The 20,693-nt window shown below is 38.5% G+C and overlaps 1 protein-coding gene across 9 annotated transcripts in view; it reads left to right on the plus strand.

Moving 5' to 3' along the window:
* The window catches only part of LOC309621574 (V-type proton ATPase subunit B, brain isoform-like), a 99,083-nt gene that overhangs the window by 30,613 nt on the left and 47,777 nt on the right, over positions 1-20,693 (plus strand). For 7 of the 9 annotated variants that reach the window (XM_082408995.1, XM_082408992.1, XM_082408994.1 and 4 more), the window contains exons 2-3: positions 6,406-6,516; positions 19,417-19,610. The exons of 1 other annotated variant lie outside the window; for it this stretch is intronic. In XM_082408995.1, coding sequence (XP_082265121.1) covers positions 6,406-6,516; positions 19,417-19,610 — 305 coding nt within the window. Of the gene's footprint in view, positions 1-6,405; positions 6,517-19,416; positions 19,611-20,280; positions 20,497-20,693 lie in introns of those variants that run through there. One more of the 9 variants, XM_082408998.1, reaches the window with a different exon arrangement.

Below are 20,693 nucleotides of genomic sequence, written 5' to 3' on the forward strand. Positions count from 1 at the left end.
GCAGAACTTTTTAATTTTAATAAAGTCCATCTTATCAGTTCTTTTCTTCATGGATCGTGGCTTTGTATCTACAAAGTCTTTGCAGAACACAAGTTCATCTAGATTTTCTCCTATGTTATCTTCAAGGAGTTTTATAGTTTTGTGCTTTACAGTTAGATCTGTGAACCATTTTGAATTAATTTTTGTGAAGGGTAAAAAGTCTGTGTCTAGATTCATGTTTTTGCTTATGGAAGTCCATTTGTTCCATTACCACTTATTGAAAAGACCATCTTTGCTCTATTGTATTGCCTTCGCTACTTTGTCAAAGGTCAATTGATTATATTTGTGCAGGTCTACTTCAGGGCTCTCTGTTCTGTTTCACTGATCTATTTGCCAGTTCTTTTGCCAATACACTGTCTTAATTACTGTACCTTTATGGTAAGTCTTGAAATCAGGTAGTGTCATTCCTACCACTCTGTTCTTCTTCAATATTGTTTTGGCCATTCTGGGTCTTTTGCTTTACCAGATAAACTTTAGAATCAGTTTGTTGATATCCACAAAATAACTTGCTTGAATTTTGATTGAGATTGCCTTGAATCTATAGATCAAATTGGGAAAAACTGAAATCTTGACAATATTGAGTATTGTCCATGAACATGGAGTATCTCTCCATTTATTTAGTTCTTCCTCGATTAATTGCTCAGAGTTTTGTAGTTTTCCTCATATAGATCTCATGCATATTTTGTTAGATTTATACCTAAGTATTTTATATTTTTTAGGTGCTAATGTAAATAGCATAGTGTTTCAGATTCCTAATTCCACTTGATCATTGCTGGTATATAGAAAAACAATTGACTTTTGTATTTTAACCTTGTATCCTGTGACCTTGCTATAACCACTTATTAGTTCCAGGAGTTTTTGCATAGATGATCTTGTCATCCATAACAAAGACATTTCTTTCCTAATCTGTATCCCTTCTATTTCCTTTTCTTGTCTAATTGCATTAACTAAGACTTCTAGTAGGATGTGGAAAAGGAGTGGTGAGAGGGAAAATCTTTGCCTAGTCTTGATCTTAGTGGGGAAAGTTTCCAGTTTCTCACCATTAAGTGTGGTGTTAGCTGTAAGTTTTCGGTAGATATTCTTTATCAATTTGTGAAAGTTCAACTCTATTCCTAGTTTACCAAGAGTTTTTACCATGGATGGGTGTTGGATTTTGTCAGTTGCTTTTCTTCATCTATCGATAGCACCATGTGATTTTTCTTTGTTAGCTTGTGGATGTGATGGATTACATAAACTGATTTTTGAATGTTGAACCAGCCCTGAATACCTGGGACAAATTCCACTTGTTTCAGTATGTAATTCTTCTTCTATTTTTTAAAAATCTGTTAAAATTTTTATTTTATTTTACTTTATTATTTTGTTTTTGGCCACACCGTGTGGCTTGTGGGATCCTAGTTCCCTCACCGGGGATTGAACCCGGGCCCCCTGCAGTGGAAGCATGGAGTCCTAACCACTGGACTGCCCGGGAATTCCCTGTAATTCTTCTTATACATTGTTGGATTTGATGGCTAATATTTTGTTGAGGATTTTGCATCTGTGTTCATGAGAAATATTGGTCTGTAGGTTTCATTTCTTGTAATATCTGTGATTGGTTTTGGTATTATGGTACTATTAGCCTCATAGAATAAGTTAAAAAGTATTCCTCTGTTTCTATCTTCTAAAAGGGATTATGGAGACATGGCATGATTTCTTCCTTAAATGTTTGGCAGAATTCACCAGGGAAGCCCTCTGGACTTTGTGCTTTCTGTTTTGGAAGGTTATTATTATATTATTAAAATAATTATTTGAATTATTGTTTTAAATTTTTTAATAGATATTTGTCTTTCTCCGTCTGACTTATTTCACTTAGTATGATAATCTCCAGGTCCATCCATGTTGCTGCAAATGGCATTATTTCATTCTTTTTAATGGCTGAGTAATATCCCATTGTATATAGGTAGCACATCTTCTTTATCCATTCATCTGTCCTCAACAAAATACTAGCAATCCAAATCCAACAATACATTAAAAGGATCATACACTATGATCAAGTGGGATTTATCCTAGGGATGCAAGGATTTTTCAGTATCTGCAAATCAATGGCTGTGATACACCACCACAAGTTAAAGAATAAAAACCATATGATCATCTCAATAGATGCAGAAAAAGCTTTTGACAAAATTCAACACCTATTTATGATTAAAGACTCTCCAGAAAGGGTCCTAGAGGGAACATATTTCAAAATAATATAGACCATATACAAGTAACCTACAGCTAACATCATACTCAACAGTGAAAATCTAAAAGCATGTCCTGTAAGATCAGGAGCAAGACAAGGATGTCCACTCTCACCACTTTTATTCAACATAGTTTTGGAAGTCCTAGCTGTGGCAAACAGAGAAGAAAAAGAAAGGGAATCTAAATTGGAAAAGAAAGAAGTAAAACTGTCACTGTTTGCAGATGATATGATATTAGACATAGAAAATCCTAAAGGTGCTACCAGATAACTACTAGAGCTCATCAATGAATTCAGTAAAGTGACATTTTCTTTGCTGAGGAATTTTTAGTCTACTTTAGAACATAATGCATATTGAAAAGATGCCATTTATATACAGTTGTGTATAAAGTGGATTTGAAAGTTCTGAAGAAACTAAGAGCATGCATCACCAAGGAGCTGTAGTAATCCAGAGGTTTGTCTGGGACTGTTTTTTATTTATGGAGGGGGTAGATTTAAGTAGTTTTAGGAGGAGGTCAAGGGTCTGGAAAACACTCAGATAGTGTCACGTAGATTGAGAGGATTATGTTTTCCCCAGCTATGGGAAGTTCCAAATTTCTAAGATTTTACCTGGAGAAAAGAATATATATATAATTTTTAAAAACAGAAGCTGAAATATTGTTTAATGATTTCAGTATAAAGCTGTTCTGTTGGCAGGACAAACAATAGGCCATTGATTAAAATGATGTTACAATAGGTACAACTACTGAGACAATGTTTGCTCATTTAATACATAAGAACGTATTATAGAAGCATGCACACAGGGATGTGCCGAGCACTCTGATCTGAATCATACATAAATCATGAACAATTACGGTGTGTCTGTATTTTCTATAAGACACGTTACAATGGATCCTCAGTTTCCCTTTAGAGTTCCTAAGCTTTTCTGAGAACATTTGAGCTTCTGAGTACATTTGCACTTTTGAAGGAATAAGTGCATTTCAAAACTGAGATTATTTCATAGAATAATTTCTTATTAATATGAGTGTTATTATGAAGAGAAATAAACTTACTTTAGCCTATTTAACTGTAATATTATCTGTCTATTTTCATTTGTTAATTCTTACAAGATTATTACTTGTACTCACCTCATTTTCCCCCTAAGTGGTAAATAGTTGTACTTTTCAGTTGTTTTGCCATCTCGTTTGTTAAAAACAATTATTTATGAATAATTGTTGTAGCTTTGAAGCATTTCAGGATTCATCTTTTTTTTTTGGATAGAAATAGTATGTATCAGACTATTGATAAGAATAATATTCAGTGGAAATCAAATATTTTTTAATGATTCCAGAAAAAGAAAATTAAGTTGTGTCTTAACAATTTTGGCTCCAGGAATCGTAGTATAAAATATAGACATTTCAGATGGAAAACAATGGTTAAGGAGATTTTTGGATGGCATCTGAGACTTCACCTAACTTGAATGTAATTTAGTTAAAACCACAGTGAATGTACTGAAAACACTGTCCAAACACAGAGCTGCTCTTTTCCAAGTACCTTATTGGACATGGTCACGTTTTTTGATCACGTGCATTCTCAAATTTGACTGTGTGGAAGTGAATTGGAACAACCAATTAGGGTTGTAAAGAAAATGATCACTTTTAAAATTGTTTCTCAAAGGCAAAGATGACTTCATAAGAGCGAGTACATCTTACTCTTTTTTTTTTTTTTAAAGACTAAGATTCATATGCCTTCTTTTGAGGAAAGAATAAAAAATGAGAATATGGCTTGGAACGTTGAATGCTGCCTTCTATATCTCTCTATAGGGAAAACGTCCTTATAGAATATTTTGAAGAAGCTTATGTGATGACTTGTCTTACCATACTGAAAATAATAAAAGCAAACACTATTAATCCTCATAGAAACCCTATGAATTATGTGATTCCCCTTTGTGCAGTTGTGTGATTCAGTTGTGTGACATCCTCATTGTACAGATGAGGTAACTGAGGCTTAGGGAGGGCCAGTGACTTCCCAAGAGTAGGCAGCTTGGTAAATGTCATGCCCACACCCTGTCTGGCTCCAGAATCTACACTTGGTCCTCACTGTTTCCAACCCAGAAAGGAGAGACCCCAATACGGTGAGATGAGAAAGGTGTGAGCAGAGGGGACTGAGTGGGGAGCGTCTGGGGAGACTCAGAAAGGAAGGCGTGCTGGGGGGGGTGGGGGAGGCTGGGAAAGGAGCAGGCTTCCCAAGCTAAACAGTTGATGGAGATAATCTTCACTTACCCTCCACCAGCTCTGTGACTTTGAGCAGGTTACTTAGATCCCTGGGACCCCTTTACCTAAAGGGGGAATGATGCAGGCCTGGTCTGCTCAACAGGCAGAGAAATTGTCCCCTGAGAAATTGTCACGTTAACATTCGAGTTAGCACAGCTGACTGTGGATTGTGGATAATCCCAATCTTCTGGAATTTTCTGAATGGCTAATAATGCCCCAGTAATGTCTCAACAGCTTTGTACTTGCAGTGCACACACTCACAACGGGTGTTTCTTTGCTCTTCCTTGTGCCAAGGACCCTTCGGGCACTTTGCTGAAGCCTGACCCCTTCTCACAGCAATGCTTGTAAATGCATAAAATGTATACATAGGGTTACAAAGTAAATAGTTATATTGAAATGCTGATATCAATGTACTAGAAATTGTAACATAGTGGTTTCTTAGTTATTAGCGCATTAAAAAACAAGATCTAGTGGTGACTTTAATAAATACTGTTATTTTGAAGTAAAGGGGACCATAAACAATATTTCTAGATGTCTTGGACAACGATTGCTATTAAAATATCTGTAACTTATGTTGGTAACATATGCACGGGCACTGGTGAATATAGTCTGGTTTGTCTACATTTGTGACTGAAGAATATGCTAAATTTTAGCTAGAGGTTAGTGAAAATAAAGATGTAATTTTTTTCTATTCATCTCAACAGACCCCCTATATCATATTTGTACCACACGTTAAGAACCCCTGAGCTGTGTGGTTCACTGCTTCAAGTTCTGTGAAAAACCCTCCTGAGCTTTGATTGAACTTCTAATGAATCTTTAGATCAAGCTAGGGAAAACCAGTACCTTAAAAGTAGTCTTCCTATTTGCAATCATTGTAGTCTGAATTTATGTAGTTTTTCTTTAATGTCTTTCAATACAATTTTTATAATAATCTCCATAAATGTCCTGCAAATTCTGTAAGATTCATTCTTAGATACTTTATATGTTTTGTTAGTATTTGCTATCCTATTTAATTTAATTTCTAACTATGGATAAGTTTAGAAATACTATCAGCTTTTGTATAATGAATTGTTAAGCTAGCCAATGACTTTCAGAATTTCTACCTCCATAATCATATCATCTGGAAACGATAACGGTTGCTCTTTTTTATCCAATTTTGTGCTTTTAATTTTTAAATTTTCTCTTACGTACTGATAGGACTTTCAGTGCAATGTTCAATAGAAACGGTGGTGTCTGTGAAAGTGTTCTTTCTGATTTTCAAGGAAATACTTTTAATATTTTCCCATTTAGGAGTGACGTGCTGGAACCAATTTTTAGCAGCTAGCAAGAGCCAATCATTAACTTTTCATGAATTTTGCATGAAAATACAATCATTATTAAAAATTAAATTATATAAACATAATTAATTAAATCATATTAAAACAAAAGTAATACATTCTGAAAACTCACCACTTCCTACTTTATTTTATGTCATCTTGCTGTTATCAGTGCTCTTGAGGTTATTTACATACCTTGTGTCTGCGTGGTGAAAATACTATATAATGATTCTTTTTCCAACTTCCTGGTCAGTGACATCACGCTGCTAGCTTTGAATTGGCCATGGTACGAGTATTTACACCATGGAAAGTGGCAAATGCTACCAATCAGGGTTTTTAATTTTCCTTAAGAGCCTGTTGTTCAATGTTTACTAACACACCTCTGATCAAGACTGATGTTTGCCACAGGCTCTAGCATTTTCCTAGCCTGTTAACTAAAAAGAAAGGAAATTAAGGAAGAAGAAAAGGGAGGGTGGCAGGGAAATAGGAAGGAAAGGAAAGTAAAAGAGAAGGAAGAAGAGAGGAAGAGAGGACAGGAAAGCTTTAAGCAGTGTATTAACCCGCACGTGGTGTTTCCCCCCAGATAGCTGTGACGCTCCTCTGGCGTCTGCCCTGCCCCGGGCTTCCTTCAGCAGCTCCTCAGAGCGGTCCAGCAGCCACGGCCCTGGCTTCGCAAGCCTTAATCGCAGAGACGGTGAGTCTGCAGCTGTCTTCTTGTCAATCCACCCTGATTCTTTCCCAGAGAGAATTATTTTCATTTTTAGTTCATATTCCTTCTTATAGGTCAAAACTTAATGATATTGAGTTTAATGAAACTGAAGAAAGCAGCAGGTTCATCATATCTGCTAGTATTCCTCTGCTAGCTTTCTTCTTGCTTATGATCCATTTTTTGGTTTGTTTTGATATCTTCCTTCCCTATTGATTGCCAGCAAATGATCATCAATAAGATTTATGAGAAGGGAATTATTGGAGTCTAGATTTTTTCCAGGGTTATCATCCCTTTTTAGTTTTAGGACCGGCGACAGAAGGGTGACTAGTCAAGTGCGCTGGTCATGAATAAGTACAACAACACAAGAAGGAGCCAGTGCTGCAGCCACTGGGGAAGCCTGATGTTTGCAAGATGTGAAGCTGCCAAAGGATGTCATGGGAAAATGACTCCATTCCCAGGACTTGGCCTGGGAGGAGACCAGGTGAAGGCTGCTACTGAAAATAAAGATTCCCTTCCTATTAGTGGGAAGGGAGTTAATGACTTACTTTTTGGAAAGATCCGTTTTTGCTACTTGAATGTTGTCGAGTGAATTACCTCTTCTATTGCACAAATACTAATTCAGTGGATTAAATAAGTGAATACATACACTTCAAATTCAAATGCTTTGCTACTTTTTTTGATTAACTTTTATTGGAGTATGGTTGCTTGACAATGTTGTGTTAGCCTCCACTGCACAACAAAATGAATCAGCCGTACCCATACAGATATCCCCTCCCTTTTGGACTTCCCTCCCATTTAGGTCACCACAGTGCATTAGGTAGAGCTCCCTGTGCTATACAGTATGTTCCCATCAGTTGTCTATTTTATACATAGTATCAATAATGTATATATGTCAATCCCAGTCTCTTAATTCCTCCCACCCCACCCCTTTCCCCCTTGGTATCCATACATTTGTTCTCTACGTCTGTGTCTCTATTTCTGCTTTTGTTTTGCTACTGTTTTAAGGGATAGATTTTTTAAATGAAAGATGAATTCAGAAAGTAAAAGTTAAAATTAACTGTGTCCCATGTAAACGCACTGCTGTAAATTCTGGAGATACTACTAAGGAATTGAGTGTTTTCCTCCCTTTCTTTGACATTTCTAAGATCAGAGTTAAAGTCTAGCTTGAACTTTACTGTGTCCTTAAGGATCAAATTTGGGAACCTAGTAAGGGATCAAATAGATTGGCAGGGAAGGGTAAGAACACAGGTGAAGAAATTCAATGAGCTCAGGATGGGAAGGCATGTCCATTAATTGTCCACCTTCATGGTCTTTTCCCAGGAAAAAGCATTTTGTGGCCAGATATTTACTCCTCAAAGCATCATTCATAATCATTTTTAGCACCCCAGTAAAAATATATTCTCATTGAAACCAGATTTCAATGAGATCAGTTATCAAATTACCCATTTTCGGTCTGGTGGTTATTCTAATATCAGCTTAACATCTAAACTTTTCAGTGGTTTCCCTAAAATTGTAAAAACTAAATAAGCCATAGTTAATTAGTTTAAAGTGGCCCGAGGGGCTTGTGTGTTGTGTTTCTAATTTGCATGTGTAGAGTATCTTTATGATTCAGGCCTCCAGTGCTATCAATATGGTGGCACTGGGAAGTTTATAAACATTAGAAGGGAAAATCCTGAAGCTTAAGATGAACTTATTTCCATTATATTTAATTAAAAAACTAATAACTCAGAATATTATAAGCCATCATTATAAAATGGTAAGTACAAAGCTTATCTTTTATATTTAAACTACTCTCTTTGCAAATTTAAATTAATTATTTTAAGAGTGGCAATCAACTGATGAGGGTTTTTTTTTCATGGTTGTTGCTACTCTGATTGCATATAGTGTACATTTCACTAAATATCCCTAGATATTACCACCTGATTTCAGACCCATTTCTAAAGCATGCTTTAGACAGCACAATTTATCAATATTCCTTCTGAAGGATTATCTATATGTGTTTTCTGTTAAAAGCCAGCATCCCAGAGTCTTTATTGACATTTCCTTTGCCTTGGTAAATGCTGGAGAACATATTAGTTCACTTTAGTTTAGATGATTATGATGTAAAATGTGGATAGTATGAAATGTGGATGAATATAATGAGGGCGATGATTTTTCATATATAGTAGTTTTAGCGTTTTGGAATATTTTGTGTATGATCTAGTGAGGAAAATCATGTTCGACTCCCTGATTGTATGGTTAAAATTTCCTTGGTCTGTGTTGTGGTATTTGGAAGTTTTAAAGAAGGTGGTCTGTCTTACACCCCTAGTTTCTTATTTTGCCCATAAGGCATTGCGCTTCTAGAATGTTCATTAAGAATTAGAAATGTCTCAAATACCACAGCTTCCACCAAGAACTTTATACATAGCAGCTGATCAATTCATCTACCTGATACATAAAGGTAGTAAGAGAATAGTCTATACATAATTTTTGATTGTATGTGTGTGCATATATATAAATTTGACCCACTGTCTAACCCCCCAAAGCCAAATAATTCAAACTTTAAGGCATTTTATGATTTTAAAGTACTTCACTGATTCAACACATAACAAATGTTAATTAATTGACTAGAACTTATTGCACATTTCATGTTTTCTCTTTTACATATTTTTTACTTATGCAGTTTATGTAGTTATTTTGTTTTCTATTAATTTATGAAAAGTAGTAAGATATTTCTTAGGAAAGACTTTGCCATAAATAGAAGAAAGAAGTCTATGAAGGATATTAAGAGGAATGAGCAGAGAAGTTAGGAGGGATCCAGGCGTTTCTAGGGACAGGTGGGCCAAAGCAGAGAGATGCAGACCTTGCATCTTTGAAAACCATGATTCCTGAGCATGTTACCACCTGTTTGCCAGTGTTTTCTGTGAGCTCCCTAATGGAAGTGTTGGTTATTGTAGAGATAGGAATGGGCTAGTATCATCACTCAACATTGGACTAAGTGCTCCTGGAGTTTACTTTTGAAATTTCTAGTCTGGTTCCTCTAGCATTCCCATTTTGAAGTCTGGGATTGGGTTCCAGATAATACATTTAACAAAGTATCCCCTCTGAGGTCATACACCTTACCTTTTTATACAGAGAAACACAAATTACTGGAAATGCCTGAATGTATAATTTTTCAGAACTGATGGATTTTTTTTAAGGGGTAAAACACAGACACGTACATGTATTCATATACCTATTCAAGAAATTGATGCCATTAGATAAAAATGTAAAGTTCTTGAAGCTTTACATCTTTACAGTCAAATTGGGTTTGACTATTCATATTAGCTGAATTTGTTTCCATCAATATTAAATTGATATTTCCTAGAATTACAAGTGACCTAATATTTCTCATATAAAATCAAGATTGCTGAAATCTGTGTATTCTAAATAAGAACATGCTATAATATTGACTTCATTTTTTTCTTCTCAAAAATCTCCTAAAAGGAACGTTATGCAGTTTATCCAAGTTTATTCAAAACAAAAGTTAAAAAACCAAAACCAAAAGTAAAAAAACTACCTTAGAGTAAACCACGCTGGACTTTCATTCTAGATCTTGCATGTGAAAATAACCTTTTGTTTTTACAATTATTGTTACTGGAGGTGACCCTTCATGAAACTGGCTTTAGCATTTCAGATGCTGCTTTCCAACTCCGGATAACATGTTCTTTTTAGCCACGTGACGTGTCCTCTTTAGTCACCCCAGGCATGGTGGTGAGATGAGTGGTCTGGCCAGAGCTGATTGAGATTGATTAGGAGGAAGTGTACACACATTTTGTTCTCCTTTTTTGTTCCCCCAAAGTGCTTGCATAAACAATCATCCCCAGAAAGAGGGACAACTCCGTGCATGGCCCAGATGCTGAAAATCACGCCCTCTAATGCGGCAAGCCACTCATCACTGACAGTGCAAATGAGACTGCTTTAAATTTAACTTGATCAAAGTGGCATATCAGATTACTATATTGTGTATTGCAAACAGAAAGTAGATGGAGACAAGCTGAACTGACTGGATGTTTTCTTTTCTCTTTGCAATTCTTCACCTTTCCCGTACCGAGACATTGATCATATTTCCTCACAACAGACTTATGTGTTGGTGGAGCCAGGAAAGATTTTGTCTAATGCTCCCAATACAATTGATGGCTGAGCATATTAGCAACAATTCTCAGCGTTGAGATATTTATTTCTCACTTTAGGAAGTACATTTACTAGTACAAGTTAATACTCCAGGTTTTAGCAGGAAATAAATACACATGATTCGATTAGCAGAAAATGCTTAGGCCTGGGCATCAGACACTAAATATTTTCTTATAACCTGGAACGTCTGATTATTTGGACTCTGCAATATCCCAAATAAGCTGTGATGTAAAATTCACTGTTTTTTACAAAGAAATGTTAGAAAATGGAAAGAGTGAATAATAATTTAAAATATCTAGACGTATATCAACTCCTGATATAAATCAGAATATTAGTGAATACATCAAAAATGTTTGATGCAAATCTTATAATAATAAACTTGTCCCTCATATTTTTTCATAAAATCGTAGTTCTCCAGTATTTCTATCTTTTATTCACAGGCTAGGTGCCTGGTAGAACTGGTCAGTATTCCCAAATACTAGTCTGAGCAATTCAGATGGCAATAAAAGGGCTTGCAAACCAGATTTTTATAAAGGCATATGAATGTACTGGGGACTTTTTGCCTCTGGATGTCAGATTTTTCATTCTGTTTATCTGTGCTTCCTAAAAGTTTTTAGACCTATTAGGGCCAAGACACATTCTTTTTCCGATTTTTCTTAACAAATGATCCTGCAGATGCAACTGTGGGTATTGAGTGCAGTGGACAGGCCAAATGTAATAGCATCCATGTAAAATACACCCATGTACTAAAGCACAGAGCACTGTCTTGGTGACCATGCAACTTTATTAAATCACGGCATGATGGTAGCATGTGAGAGGAGAAGCCCCCAAATCCCAGGGTTCGTGCAGATCCTGCCGTACAGTTGTCACACAGAACTCATCTGCTCAGGTTTTCCCATGGTCCTTTTCAAGGTCTGGAGTCTCCAGGTTACCTCCATAGAACCTAAGATGCTAGATGAGACAAACCAGAACAAACCAAACGTGTTTTTCAGCGTTGTCAACAACCTTCAGGGAGGCAATGTTGTCATTTCTCTCTACCAAGTAGCCCAAATTATAGCACTACCCCCAGAATAAGGCAATCCTCAGTCTCTTTTGGATTCAGTGGACTCTTTTGAATGGGTGAGCATCTTCCAGGGATGCTCAGATTTCTTTGTTCCTGCTTCTTTCCAAGACAGTGTTTGGGTTTACAGAAGGGCTGGTGCCCTCATGGAGCTGGATGGTGGGGCTTCTCACGTTGGGGCTCAGCTCCTTGCTATCTGCTGAAGGGAGTTTGTCTGCTTTTAACGCTGAGGGTTACTTGGCACCTGCTCCTGAAGCCTGTGGCGGATTTACCTCTTGGTAAGACCGTGTTCCCAGGGAACAGGTCATTGTCCCCTCCGGGATCTTTGCGATGTCACTTCTTGCCTCCCTGAAGCCTGACCATGAGTCTCATTTGGTGTCCAGCCTGAGCAGCCTTGGTTACAGGTTTAATTTGCCTTTTCCAAGTTGACCTTCTGTTCAGATCCAGTCAGACTCTCATCTCACTTCTGTGCCCCCTTTTGATGGCCTGTGGGCAGTCTGGTTCACCATGCCAAGGGGAAAAAGTTCGTCAAATGGTTTTGTCCTGGCAGTTTAGTCCAGAAGTAACCTATCACTTCCACTCAGAGCTTGTTGGCCAGAGCTGGTCACATAGCCCCACCCAACCACCAGGGGGCGTGGAAATCGCAATCCTCCAAGTGCCTGGAAGGTAGAAGAAGGGAAATAGTTGGCAACCATTAGTAATGACTACACAGCCCCCTACAAGGTGATCTCCCAAAATTCCAAATGGAAGCCAAGACACAGCCTTTCCACAGCTTGCTTATTCCTCTCACTTTTCTGATCCCCCTGGGACTTCGTTCCTGAACAAGGTGTCTGAATCACCCTCCCACCACCTTTTACCCTTCCTCCATTTCCTCTCTTTCCCACGATCGTCTGGGTTCCCATCTCTTCTTCCTGCCAAAGAGGGAGACATCACACGTCCTGTTTCCTATTTTCTTAGTTGGTCTTTGCCCTCCCTGGCTTCGCTAGGGCTTCATGGGATAATGATCACCGGCTAACAGGATTTACCGGAGAGGAATGAAAAACACAACAGTTTATCCTTGCAAAATTATGTCTGTGTTTATAATCTGCCCAGTAAGTATCTTATGGTGGCCACAATTTTGCCATAGTATTTTTCCAAGAGTAAGTACTGCCTATGACGTACTTGGCAACTTCCCAAAAGGTATGTGGAAGCCCTTCTAAGCACTATCCAAATTCACAAATAGTTGTCTAGCAAATTCCACTCTGTTCTTTTCCAAAGTAATCACTTTTACATCATGTATAATATACAGAAATGTTCATGAACGTTATTTATTTAACAGTATGTATCCTTGACATACACCGTGATGTCTTTGTGTACTCCACTTTTAATAAATATTATTGGCATCCCTATGGAGATATATTTTATCCCATCACATACTGCTTTACTCATCCAATGCAATTACATTGCCTCTTGTAGGGATATTCCCTTTTTCTTGTTTGGAGTCACTGATGAAAGACGTACCAAGTGAGGTGACCTTCAATCCTGCCAAAGGGGTGAGGTTCAATTAGCAACCTTTCATGAGGCATCTGGGATCACTAATGATCAAAGCACACAGGAGTCTTGAACTTCTGGTTTAACTTGTGGCACAGAGACTGGTCCAGGAAGGCCACAGCCAGTGGCAAAGGCTAATGGAATATCTCAGTGGACCCTGTGGTCAGCTACTCCCACCTTTGCTCTGAACATTAATGAGGAGCTTCTGGACTAGGGGCTGACTGGAAGATGGTATTTCAGGGGTTCCCTGTCCTCTCTGTCCTGTGATCCTTGCAGTAGACTCTTCCCTTGTTGCCATGTTTCCTCCAAGGAAATGTAGTGGAGCAGGCTTTTCTCCGACACAAAATAATGCCATACTTTGCTGGGGATGAATGCCTACCCTCCAAAAAATGCACCTTTGTCAGTAGTATTTACATTTTGTGATGCTTAGACCTCATCCTTTTTGCATTCTCATTTTACCACTCTATTTTGTATAGCAGCTCGTCTGTACATATCTCTTTTTATCCAAGGCTTCCACAGTGTGCTTACAAATTGTAATGAATTCAGCTACATAACATCACTAAAGAAAATGTAAGTTTTACCATCAATGGACTTTTTTTCCAAAGGCTTCTGGCTAACTGAGCAGTCAAGTATGGATGGATAATTTAGTACTCATGGTTTTATTTCTAAGCATGTCACCCTTGCATTTCCTGACATGATCCTACACTGAATTTAATTAAAAAGAAAAAGGAGCTCTTGCCTTAAGAAGAGTAACGGTGTGTCCCTGGGAAGTGGTGGGGGCCTTGGAGCAGAGCGCCTGGCCTCCTGCCCTTCTGGGCATCCTGGATTCCCCACTGCTCTCTACATATCAGAGGGAGATGCAGCTATTCTGAGTGGCCTCGAGAATGATCTGGAATCATATCTGTTCTGAATAACTCAGGGGGCCTCTGAAAGATGCGCAATGATGCTTTTATAGAATTAGACCAGATCTCAGAGCTGCATCTCTCATAAACATGAAGATTTCACGGGAGATGCACAAATAAACTTGGTCATACATTTTATTCAGTCATGCATGAGGTATTTAGTACATGTTCGGATGGTTTATAGGCTTGCTGGGCAATTCGTATTTTATTTCTAAGGTGAGAAATGAGCAAAATCATCTTACAGTCTTGTCAATACAGAACTTCAAACACATAAGAACTGCAAAGCCTGAGATCAACTCAGATCTGAATGCCTCGCTACTGTGTATTTCTTTAAAACTTGGTCAGGAGTGTCTATGAGAGAAGCAAAACAAAACACACAGTAGCAATGGATTTTTGTTTATTTTATGCAGAAAGAGCTGCAGCGATGAATGTTAATTGCCAAGGGCATTGAAAGTTGTCTCTCGGGACACTGCACACAGAACTTAAGGGAGTCACGTGTGAACAGTCACACTGTACTTTTTTTCTTTAATATCACTGGCATTTAATTTGAATCACAAATTAACAAGTATACACTTATTTTTTATTTAATTTTAAATTGTCTGTTTACAAAACCATTATAGGGTATGTCTGCATTTAGTACAGGAATCTGTTTTACAATTAGGCAGCTCTGTGTGATTCTTTCATTATGGATGCACTTTTTGGAAAGCTACCTGTTGTCTCCTGCTCAGGCTGCTAGCAGACTGCAGGAAGCACAGCAGAAAGGGAATCAGAGGTTACCTAGACAGGTCCAGAGGGAGGATTTCTGCATTTTTTACATCCTGATAGCCAGAAATGGTATATGTAGATAGTTGGAATTGCTCCTTAAGAAATCACAGCTGGAGCAAATGCTTAAATTTCCCTCAGCAATGTAGGCAGGTTGTGACAAAAACACCAATATATAAATCCCAGAGATCTCTGAGTGGGATGGTCAGGGAGCATCCCCAGGGCCTGCCGCCCTATGGCCCCTTTTTCCTGGGAACATCTGTTACTCCTGCTTATCTCACCCTCTCCCCACTCACCCAGCCCCGCCTGGAATCTGGAATGAGTTTTCTGTGAATTAAGATGCATTTAAGTGAGAAAAGAAATACACAGAGCTTGATGAGCTCCCATTTGAGACAATGTAATGAAGATCTTGGAGGGAAACTTCCCGTGGTTACAATTTCAATTTAGCCATTTACTTGCTTGACATTTAGATGCCCTGGAGATAGGTTAGTCTGTTCACTTCAAATTATCCCACTTGACTTTGCTCCCTTCGGTATCTTTCTGCTCTGGACCTTGTTCCAACTTGAAGAAGGCATGAGCTATTCTCCTTTTCACCTCTGGGTAATTTCCACCTCTGGGTAATTTCCCCCTCTGCACAAAGCTGACACTCATTATGACAGTGCATGCCCCGTGACCACCAGGGGCAGGGGTCATTTTCATCTTGATCAGTGACCAGAATAATTAAGGCCCTCGCTGAGAGTTTCCTGTTCAGCCTTTCCTCTCCCCAAAGACACAAGTCACTGCCTGTGTCTGAGCCAACGAAAGGTGGGGGAAACAATCACACAGGGATAACTAGAGACAGAAACCTTCCAATATATCTGCCAGTATATCACTATAAAAGACAGTCTGGTATTGATAAGCAAACAATACTGAATAACTGACAAATCACAGGGATATGTTCTTAGAAGGGGTAGAGAATGAAAAGGGAGCTAAGCTTTAATAAAATACCCTCACCCGAACGTAAAATGATTGTTTTTTGCTTGTCTGCAAAGCAGAGACTGTAACACCCGTCCCACTTGCCGGGTGCATGGAGGAGTTGTGAGGTAGCACTTAGAGCATCTGGGAGGGTCCTGAACACATCGCATGCTTGTGACAAGTTTTGGCTTTCCTCATTTTCTCTCCTTTATCTAGTATAAAGTGGCAGGTAACGGGCCATTCAGTAATGAAAAGACTGCAATGCCCCACACTCTGGATGTCACCCCTCTTTCACCATGACTGTCTCCCATCTTGCGATCGTGTATGGGAGAGAAAGTATTGTGCTAGATGCTCTAACACAGCTTCTTGTTGAATTCTCATTGCAGCCCTAAAGCATACCTATCACACTTTGCTGGGAGGGATGTTTTGTGTTCAGTGTCCTAAGCTGTGGAACCTTGTTCTGTGCAAGTCAGACCCTCTGGACATGTTTTCCTTTGTATGAATTGTGACACTTTATTCAACTAAGGGGCTGAGGCAGGAGACAGGACGGTGACAATGGAAAAAGACAGTCTGTGGTGTGGTCAGGGGAAGAGCTGGTGGGAGGGCAAGTGCCTTTCTTGTGGGTTCAGCACTGGTGACTCCAAAACTGTAATTGCAAATCCCTGGGCTCTGTTTCAGGGGGTGTTGGTTCCCAGGGGGAATTTACTGAAGATTTGCAACATTGAATAATGCAGGCTGATCAGTTTCAGAACCACTGCTCTGCAGCTAAGAGCTGGTGGGGCGGCTGTGCTCAAGCGTACCCACTTTAATGTTGTTTCAGTGTATTTTGTTTTGTTTTCCATTACAGAACAGTGATCTCCCTTACCCGTCAGTAAAACTGTTCGGGGCTCCCTAACAGTCCTCAGGTTACATTTGTGCATTTCCCACTTTTTCCAGTCATTAGAAAAAAGGGCATCTACCCCGGTGGACTGCGTGCATGGGCGAATGCACAGTAATTCAGCATCATCACCCTACAGGGGTCTGGGGATTACGCCGTGGCTGTGTTACCCAGCTGAAATGAATTGCTTTGCAGCACAGGGAATTCTGCAGTTTCATTACTTTATCAGAGTACCTACTTAATCACATAGCTTAATTTGCATACCAGTAGCACCTTCTCACCACAGGTAAGGAATATGAAATGTTCAAGGTTGATTACCAGCAGATGGTGAAGAGTGGTTGACAGAGACGTGGCTGCATCATCTGTGGGAGAGGCTGGTCCCAGGGCAGATGCTGGAAGCATGCTGACGCTTTTTACTCTGTTGCATTTCTGTCCATGTGGTACCCGTGTTGATGATACTTCCCGCTTCAAGAGAGATTAAAGATGACAGAGAAAGATTGTGAAATGCAAAAAGAAGAAGTTATCTTCAGTACATTCTTTACAACCTTGATACTAAGAATACAGGACATTTAGCAGTTTCACAGAGATTGAAACTGATTCATATAAAACTTCAAATGTAGAACCTTTAAGTTAAAATGATCAGCTAAATGCCAACACCTAATTTTTGACTTCTTTTGGCAATTATTATAAAATTACAGGCAGTTGCAGAATAATGTTACTTGGGACTGTTAGTTAACCCTCAGCTAGAACCCAGAAGGACTTATCATTCATCAAACATTAGATGGGACCTTTGCACAAATCAGTAGAAGTAGCAGGGAGGTGTTGGGTGGTGATCAATCTTGTTATTAAAGACAAAGAAAGACTGAAAACTATCACAGGTTGGAAGACACTAAGGAGACAAGGTGACTAAATGCAATGTGGGGTTCTGGAACAGAAAAAGGGAGTTAGTTAGTGGAAAAACTGGAGACATCAAAAGAAAGTTTGTCGTTTTGTTACCATTGTACCAGTGTTAATAGCTTAGTTTTGATCAAAATACCATGGTGATGTCAGATATTAACATTAGGACACACTGAGTAAAAAGTAGACAGGAACTCCGTATCCCATCTTTGCAACTCGTTTGTAAATCTGAAATTATTTCAAAATAAAAAGTTTCATAATGCATTACAGAACAGCCAGAGTTGTGGCATGTTTAAGATGTGGATCAAAGGAAAAGACATTGTGCTTGTGGTTGAGAGGAAATTTTGGAATTTTGGAATAAAGATTGCAGGAAATGAGGAAATCTTAGAAAGAATTTGAGTTTTAAAGAATTTGTAAGCTTTCAATTTTGCTAAGGGTTATACACGTAGTGCCATTAGCAGAGGACATAGTGAAGCAACAGATGTGCCCACTTGCTAGTTTCACCTCCACACCCTGATGTAAGTGCTCCACTTCCATTTTCCTTTGAGCTGTCTTGTAACCATGTCACACACCTCCTGACATGTACTTGGTCGTAACAGCTTTTGTAAACAGGACATGGATGTTAATAATAGCCCCTAATAAAAAAGATAATAAATGTTGTCTAAAGTGTCAGACCTTATTATGAGAGCCTCAAATTAGATGTCAGGACAATGGGGAAAATTGTTTTTAAAGCTAGTTTTTTTGTGTTAAGGACTGTTTACATGACACTGTGTTTTCTAGACATGGATAATTAGCAAAATATCAGTTCCAGAATGCATTTCAAACCTGTTTCCCAATTTTTATATTGCATAATAATTTAAATTCAGAAAATTTAATATGACATCTAAATCCAAATTCAAAACTCATGTTTCTGTTAAACTAGAAGAACAAAATATATCAATAATACATTCACAGGTATCCCTAATTCTTCGGTGTCTCACAGGCACTGGAGAAAACAAAGCACAGTAATTTCCACTCTGCACCTATTGTCTTGAATACCTGAGAAACTCCTCCCCATTCACTTCCTCTGGGTTCTCGCTCACCCTCCCTGCTGACTTTTTAGAACTCTCCCTCCCTGCACAGAAATCACTTTCACCTCCACCCCTCCCATATTGCATTTCAAATTGTTCTTTGAAATGTCTGCTTCTCCTATGAGTCTGTAAGCACCATGAGTGTAGGGCTATGCCATAGCCCTCTTTGTTATCCCAACATTCCACATTGTACTTCCTCATGCTGGGAATCCACAATTAAGGTTTTCTAGCTTTATTTTCCAACAAAGGAAAGTTTGTTATTTTCCAACAAAGGAAAGTTTGCCCTTTGTTTATGTCCAACAAAGGGCAAGTCATGCATTGAAGCCAGTAACGACACTAGTTCCAAGCACTGATGTAATGGCATGGTGTTTAGTTGTCCACCTATTACATTAAGCAATTTCACTTAGCGGGACACCCCAATACCAGAGAGTCAGGGGTTATGAACTAAGAAACAAAACAATTAATATAGGCTTCATCCATTTACATTTAACCTGTGTTTTTATTTTGTGTTTGTGTGTGTGTATGTGAGTGTGTTTGTATAATTCTGGGGCATTATATAACGCAGAATTTGAAACTATGATTTTCATAAATCTTATTTATGACCCCATTCTTACAGGTTAATATAGATTTCAAAGATTTCTCTGTCTTTACCGGTTTTCTTCTTTTTATTCCCACAAAAAGGAGCTGGTGGCTGGTCTCCCCTGGTGTCAAATAAATACCAGTGGCTGCAGATTGACCTTGGAGAAAGAATGGAGGTCACAGCTGTGGCCACCCAGGGAGGACACGGGAGCTCCGACTGGGTGACCAGCTACCTCCTGATGTTCAGCGATGGCGGGAGGAACTGGAAGCAATATCGACGAGAGGAAAGCATCTGGGTATGTGCTTTATTGAAAAGCAGTCTGTCGGAGGATGAATTATGCCAGTTACTGCATGTTGCTGCCCATCTGTCGGATCAAGTATAGAACCAGAGCCTCCTAAGTTACTTGAAAGTGTTTCCACTGAATGTAAGCCACATGTGACGTTCCAGAAGACACCGTCCATGGCTAATTTATGAAATAAGTAAAACAATTTTATAATGTAGCGAAATATTGAAAATGTCTTCCCATTCTTCCTTTAAATAGTGTGAAGTCTAAGGAATAAATAAGTCACATACGACTGATTTTATTTTTGCTTGATAACAAACACAATAGTTTATATTGCCTCAGCATTTTTAAATAAAGCGAATTCATTTTCTCTGTGCCCTCTGATAAACTGAAATTTCTGAAAGACCCTGAACATGTAAAAATAGATGTAATGGAGAGTCTCTCTGTGGAGGACTTGTTGAGGGATATGTTGAGTTCCTGCTCCAACAGGAACTTGGGCACCATGTGGCCCCTTGTAATTTATGGACAATAGATCCCTAGGATTCTTTGGAATCATAACTATTTTACATCAGTGACATAGTTTCTACTTCTGATTACATATCCATGCTTCTTTTAGAAGAATTAAATTTTGTTTGCTTAACTTTTTGAATATTAAAATTTATGTAATTTATTCTATATTTAGCATTTCATATCTTTAAATCACAGTCTGCTGTGAATGAGAAGCTCTAAAAGTAGAGTGTTGTAAAGGTCTGCAGCAGGTTTGCAATTGGCTGATGGTGTGTGGCCTGAAGAAGATTCATCAGGTGGAGAAGAAATTACTTTTTTCTTCTTCTTAAAAATATAATTTAGATGGTTGCCAAGAGCCAGGGGAAGGGAGTAATGGACTGTAAGTGTTTTAATAGAGACAAAGTTTCCGTTTGAGAAGATGAAAAAGTTCTTGAGATGGAAGGTGGTGGTGTTTGCACAAGAATGTGAATGTTAATGTCCAGAACTGTACACTTAAAAGTGGCTAAAATGCTAAACTTTTTGTTATGTATATCTTACCACAATAAAAAATACACAGTAGTCTTCGCGTCGCAGCAGCCGCAGCATCAG

Source organism: Balaenoptera borealis, assembly GCF_965194805.1.
Source record: "Balaenoptera borealis genome assembly, contig: HAP1_SCAFFOLD_1302, whole genome shotgun sequence".
Taxonomy (NCBI): domain Eukaryota; kingdom Metazoa; phylum Chordata; class Mammalia; order Artiodactyla; family Balaenopteridae; genus Balaenoptera; species Balaenoptera borealis.